This window comes from Capsicum annuum, chromosome 11, assembly GCF_002878395.1.
Source record: "Capsicum annuum cultivar UCD-10X-F1 chromosome 11, UCD10Xv1.1, whole genome shotgun sequence".
Classification (NCBI taxonomy): domain Eukaryota; kingdom Viridiplantae; phylum Streptophyta; class Magnoliopsida; order Solanales; family Solanaceae; genus Capsicum; species Capsicum annuum.
Window position 1 is genome coordinate 150,601,542 of NC_061121.1, and position 6,956 is coordinate 150,608,497.

Here is a 6,956-nt window from a genome sequence, read left to right on the forward strand (position 1 = left end):
CAAGCACCGTGTGACGCTCCGGGACCCGTTTTCGGGGCATTACATTTTTGGATAGTGATACCTTTCAATAATGAATTTGATGGATTATAGAGCCTCTTACTAAAGGACTATCAATGCCATATAACCAAATCCTATTCCCTAACGAAACCAGTGCCATGAATCATAGTTAAATTACCGGAGGCAGGAGGAAGTGAACCAAATACCAAAACTGCAAATTCATCTAGGGGAATTTCGCACAAAGTAGCACTATCAAAGAGCAAAAAGATGGACGAAAATTATCCTCGATATTCATAGTATATAAGGGGGCTCAGGGAAGATATGTACATGGCCTATTATTAATGTAAAACTCCACCTAATATATAGATGACCCGCCTGTAAAGGTATATAAGATATGGAATTATGGAATAACCTATTCTCAGTTTGAGAGTAGCATTACAACTCTAAAATTACAAGCTGAAAATCATCACTTGATTATCATCAAAACAGAGAAGAAATATACATCAAGAAAAATGAAGTGTCATATGTTTAATGTTTTCACCAGAAGCTAGCATGCTTTAGTCTAAAGTCGTGTTCAGTATTTTCCTTCCCTTTTTAGCCACTTTGAGATGTCTCAACTGATGAGATACGTACTCTGGGTGGTGGATCATGCAGGAGTCTTGACAAGTTTTAAAAAGTTACAGCCTAAGCAACGAGATAATAGAATAATAACAAGGTGTATCTAGCATTTTAAATCACAATTGAAAGAAGGATAAAGCAATCAGAAGAAACAAAGTAACCTACCTGACCCAAGTCTCCCAGCATCAGATCACCCCCAACCTCACGCTCCAATGCAATATCTTGAATAATACCATCATTTAGAAGTCTGATACTGATCATAGCAAGATCGAATATTTAACTAGTATATGAAGACAATTACATACCAAGAATTGATGCTGATATATCTAGACCAAGCCACTGGTGTCCATGCTCAGTGAGTGTTTTCCCACTTAGACCTGATCCGTAACCTTCGAAAAACAAGAAAGAATGAAAGATCATCATTTTTCCCTTGTAATTTTTTAATTGAATACGGTGAAAGAAGTGTCAAATCTCAAAACTAAACAACTGATAATGTAAAAACGAGCATCTTTACTTTGAAAATACAGTTGTGATTGTGAATTCGTGAGTGAAACAATTCTAGAAGTTACAATCAGTCAGGTTTACAGGATTTTCTTCGCTAGTAGTGAATTGGGATTTTGTAGGAGTTTAAAAAACAATTGTCCATTTGAATTTAACATCTCTAATGCATTCCAAAACTGTTCAGGCTCATAGCTCACACTACCTTTGCTGATATACTTCCAGTCTATGAACATCTGATCAATAAATGCTTTGGCACCCGTCTGAAGTACCTGTAAACTTGTCACATCAAGCTGATCATTCTTAATAGTACTCCTCTTTTAATCTCCATTTTCTTGATGAATATGACTGCAAATAGCTTCTAATACAGATGTCAACTTTAACTTAGTAGTAGATATTTCTGTTGAACTAGAAGCCTGCTGAATATCCCCAGACTCATTATTCTTCCAATCGTGTACAGGTGACTGATTCTTACTGCTCTTATTTGAAGATGGCTTGTATTTACTTATCATATCATCAAATAATACGTAATCTACTTCTTTGTGTTGCTTATTTCAAGCTATGATTTGATTTCACTTTTGCATATCATCGGAAATGTCTGCTTGAACTGTGCTCTTTATCCTTTTAGCGCCCCTACGAACTCCTACAGCTTCTACTTCAGCTCCAGCCTGTGACAAAAAACTCTCAAGTCATTACTCTTTACTCAAAAGTTGCGCTGACAACGTACTGCTCACAATTTGCGGTGTAAAACCATACAAAGATGTCAACCAGAATAGTTTCTACCGGCAGGGAAGAAGTCATGAATTTTAATAATGAAATTCAAAAAAATCAAGAATGTTACATCTTTACCCTATTTTGCATAGCATACTTTTTTTGCTAATGGAATTCAATCGAACCCCCTTCATTACATGTAGCTCCACCCCTGCCTACATGGTCATTATCTTATATCTACATGGATATCGAATGAGCTTTTCTTCCTTAAAGAGGTAAAGACTATTCGTCTTACAACTACATTTCTATAAGACGTTAAAAACTTCAGATGCACCTTGACAGCAACAACCTTCATAACAGATTTACCAAACTTCTAGTACAAGTATTGTGACCTATCTTTCTTAGATTGTTTAAAAATATTGTATGGTGTGTGTCGGGTCCTCCAAAAGTAGTACATTTTTTAAGGATCTAACAGGTGTGCGATAAAATTTTTGGAGAGTCCAAGAAAGATAAATAGTGACAATTACATAATTGGTGCACGAGAGTAAATTCTCCAACTACTGTCAAAAGTAACTTATTCTTGCTATAAACTTACCTCAAAACAATGTAATTGGTCATTGCAGTAAGTCAAAGCATCAAGCTTTGTTAGAGAAGAGTTGAACCAAAGATCAAATCCTAATTTAACTATTCAGACAAATTACACTAAGAAAAGTTCAAGAAAAATTGCTTCACTTACGGATTATCCACAAAGGCATTTAGGAAAGATAAAATCTTTATGCACTAACAATTACATAATCATATAACTTATAAGGTAATTATGAGTAAATATAATCTCTTTCTGTACAATGTCAGTGTATATAACTTAAATCAGCATCATTTGTGCATTTTGTACTACTACTATTACAACATAAAAAGCAACAACAACAACTGCGTATCCGGTGTAATCCCACAAATAGATTTATGCAAACCTTATCCCTACGGTTCCAATTGAAAAATTGGTACCACCTTCAATTGGTACCACATACCTAAGAAATTCTTTGTTGTAACTTTTCCATTTAAAAGTAGATTCTGTTTTCTTTGATTTTGACCAAAACAAAGGCTACTAATCAGTCCCCACATACAATTAAGCTGACTCTTCTCCATCTATGGTGTATTTTTTGTAGATCTCTTCTTCTCCATCACAAATGATGTCACTTTTCTAGTCTAAAATCTGGCACCAAGAATAAAGAAACCATAAAGCTTCTAACTTTCTTCACAAACAGGAATATTATATGAGAACTATAATAGAATTCTTGATTTTTAGAGTTACTCAGAATTACCTCTTAAGATAACAAGTTGCAAAAATACTGTTAGAAGCAAGAAATTAGGGCACTGAAATCCTGTGGTTCAAGAATTTACAAGTATTTCCGCAAATCAGAGAAGCTGCAAGAAGCATGAATACCTGTTTCAATTGATTGCTAGGGTTCAATCAAAAGAGGTCAGAGCACTGGTGGTTGGAGCACTGGTAGTTGGAGAAATAGTCGACCGGAGCACTGTTGGTCCGAGCGGTAGCTGGAGTAGTCAATTGGAACACTAATTTGAGATGCAGTCGATCGGAGCGGTATCTTTTTGAAGATCGGAGCAGTGATTTGAGACCCAGTTTTTGTCAACCCAATTTTTTGTTAAGACCACAGCTTTGATTTTCCTTAATTTTTGTTATTTATATTTCTTTAACTTTCTTTAATTCTTGTTATTTATTTCATTAAATTTTTGTGGACTTTGTGAAAAACTGGGAGGGAAAAAATTTAAAGCGATGTAATAGCTTTTTTTTCCAATAAAATGTTGCAATAGTTGATTTTATATCAAGGGTTCGTGCAATCGTTGTTATAAGATACCCTATTGCAACGGTTAAATATCAATAGCAATAGTTATGGCATCTACTAAAATAATTTTTTTTGCAATGATTAAAATTATTGCAATAGACCCTCTATAGCAATGTTTTTGGAACTATTGTCAAGAGGTCCATTACAATAGGGGTAATTTCTAGTTATGGTAGGTTGGATCCGTAGGTTGCAGTGCTAAGGTTCTGAAGTGAAAAAATTCTCTGATATCTACGAAGGCCCACTTACGAAGTGTAGGTGGTACCTACGGCCTCGTAGTTACACCCTGTAGGTTAGGATTATGAATGTTGTTGATTTCTCTAAAACCTACGAACCCACCTAGGTCCTGTAGGTACTACCTACAACCCGAAAGTGGGGTCATAGGTAGATCCCAATCTTATCTTCCTACATTGTTTTGGATAGCATTTTTACGGTTTCTAATGTAACTATGAATACCTAATTGATGTTTTATTATTAGTTTATGCACTTTACATACTTGCAACATTATATTGAGTTCTAAGATACAGTTTTTATCTTGGAATTCTTGTTTTTGACTTTCAGTGTTTGATATTAATTTGAGATTATGGTTTTTCATTCATAATTATTTGTGAGATCATTCATATGCTGTCAATTATGAATTATATATCTGTTCTTGCAATCATGACAGTTAAACCCCATAATTAGGATTGTGGAAACCTTGATAGAATAATGAAGTAGAGAAAGTGCAAAGTTATTCTTGATTTGTGTTCTTGCATTTATTGTGGTTTTCTTTATATTGATTTCTTTCTTAATGACTTTTAACATTAAAAACCTGCTTGTATTCGATACTAAATTGAGAGAGAGGTTGATATTAGGAAAAGAAGATCACAATAGTAATTTGAAGTTACCAACCTTTATCTAATTAACTTAATACTGAAAGGAGATAATTAATCTAGGATCCAGGACAAGGGTTAGTAATGTGACACTCTGAAACAAAGAGGAGATGAGTGAAATTCACAAATAGTGTCGAGAAACGATTGGTGATAACTTTTTAGATTTTGAATGCAGGACATCGAGATAGTTTGATGAGAATGATAATTCTGCGGAGTTAGGAAGTAAGGGGAACACAATCCTAGTGATGGTCTCATATTGATTTCAACCTAAAGTGTCTAAATATTTTTACTACGACTTCTGTTCTTATTAGAACCCCTTTTATTTTTTATACTTTCCGAATACATTAGCAAGCTCTTGATAGATATTCATTCTATTCCCTGTAGGTTCGGCCCCAACCTTTGTTAGGTTCTATATTTGACAAGTGACCGTGTTATACTTTTTAGAAGATGTAATTTGGGCGACATCAAGTACATGGATGGAATTTATCCACTACAAGTCATAGCTATAGGGTGGATGTATTATCCATAACGTGTATGTACAATGGTCACGTGAGTTTGACAGTTCCATGTATGTACCGTGCAATATATTTATAAAGCTGATAAATTGTTTAACTTTTTAACATATTTTGACTTGGCTTAACTGAACTTGACTTGGTGATAGTATTTTTACTTGCTAATTGAAATCCTATGTTGCTTATTTGATACTTTTTGTGCTAAGCGTATGGTAGTTGAGCATGGATTAGCTTGTTGTACTATATTTTTGTTAAAGTGTTCATGTTATCATCTTAGGTTGGCCAAATGAACCTAATAGTATATTGCTATTTTCTTGTGTGGTGATGCTACACCTGCTCTTACTTTTATGAGTGCAACACATATTCTAGTAGCTCTTATGAGAACTCACTTGTGATTCCAGTAGTTGACTTTGGATTCAAGGGTAAGCAGCATGCTTCAGACTACCATGAATCCTTCTTGGATGTTAAAATCTTTATTTCTGGACTTACGTTTTTCATTTTAGTTTTGGGGTTACATCCCTTTCTAGAAAATATTTATTAATTTTGATACATATGACATTTGAGTCCAAGGGTGTCACAACCCGAACCAGGGCCTGGCCGTGATGGGTATCTCAAGTCCATCGATGAAATGAGACCAACCCCTTACTACCAAACCAAATAGGATATAACATTCCTAGCAACGGCTGAAATCCAAACATATAACAAGATTAAAATTAAATAAGCTCAAAGATACCTAAGAATGTCAGCATTAATACTAAATCCATAGTAACATCCACAAGGCCTCTTAAAATTCAAACACAATCTAAGTTGGGACATGCCCCCGACCCTGACAATGAAATGACAATGACAATGATAATGTTAATGTGAACTCTTTAGTTCTAGTTTATGAAAGGAAACCGATAGAATGATCTAGTCTTTCAGAAAATGGAAGCTCGCCACTTCACTGCAAATGACCGACAAACCAAGCCGATCTACCTAGCACTGTGAAAGAAAAGTAAGATTTCCTTTGGACTCTGTATTGCGTGGGGATACAATATCTGGAGATAGTTAGTGGGTTGAGCACTAGCATGTAACTCAAGGATAAGGATAAAGTAATGACCATTCAAAAATCCAGTTCAACACAATGTATATGCTCACATACATGTGTGCATACATATTTACTTATATAAAATGCTGGGATAAAGGACAAGGCTTAGCATGGACTTTAAAACATTATCTTGAATTGTGAATCTTTATCGTCATAGAACAGTACCCATGGTCTATATAGACCCTAGCTCTCACCCCCTGGTCGGGACCAAGCGCGTGTAGCTCTATAAATCGGAGAATAATTTTACATATATGCATGGGGGACTAAAACCTCCCAACTATATACTAAGGTTATTTAAGCACCCGATCATGCAATCTAATACGGGGGACTCAAACCTCCCAATCATATAATAAGGTGGAATCTAACTACCCGATCACAAGTAAAGGGACTCGAACCCTAGGCCATTTGGACCCCTGCACTGGCAAACACGATTTCCTGTAACGGTCTCTCGGGATCGCCACTTTTACTGCCCAGCTACACAACTCTCATTAAGCCCCATTAAAACATTTATCACACATTCCTATTCATTGAACCACAATACATATTTAGGCATACATGGTCGGTATCGTCATACCAACTACACTAGCAAGGTAACATCAACATGCCATTTGAATTCCATTAACTCAAGATAACAACTACCTTTGTTCATTAATACAAACTATCATGTTTTAATAACCTCTTTATATCATGCAATCATTCCTAAAGTAATTCAATACAATTATATTTATACTCAAAACAACTTTTACAAAAATGGGTTGGGGTTAATACCAATTCAATTGTCAACAGTAAAAAAAATTAGGGA

General features: G+C 35.1%; 1 protein-coding gene across 10 annotated transcripts in view; it reads right to left on the minus strand.

The window, feature by feature from the left end:
• Nucleotides 1-3,593, minus strand: part of LOC124888512 (glycine dehydrogenase (decarboxylating) 1, mitochondrial-like) — a 9,634-nt gene extending 6,041 nt beyond the window's left edge. For 5 of the 10 annotated variants that reach the window (XR_007046875.1, XR_007046874.1, XM_047399021.1 and 2 more), the window contains exons 1-4: nt 3,266-3,589; nt 1,319-1,781; nt 921-1,004; nt 781-836 (exon numbers count right to left, since the gene is read on the minus strand). Coding sequence is in view for 7 of the 10 variants with exons in the window: in XM_047399021.1 (XP_047254977.1) it covers nt 781-836; nt 921-1,004; nt 1,319-1,349 (171 nt within the window). In the remaining 3 variants the exon portion in view is untranslated. Of the gene's footprint in view, nt 1-780; nt 837-920; nt 1,005-1,318; nt 1,782-3,265 lie in introns of all 10 variants that reach the window. The other 5 variants (XR_007046873.1, XM_047399017.1, XM_047399018.1 and 2 more) reach the window with 2 other exon arrangements.
• Nucleotides 3,594-6,956: the final 3,363 nt, after the last annotated feature.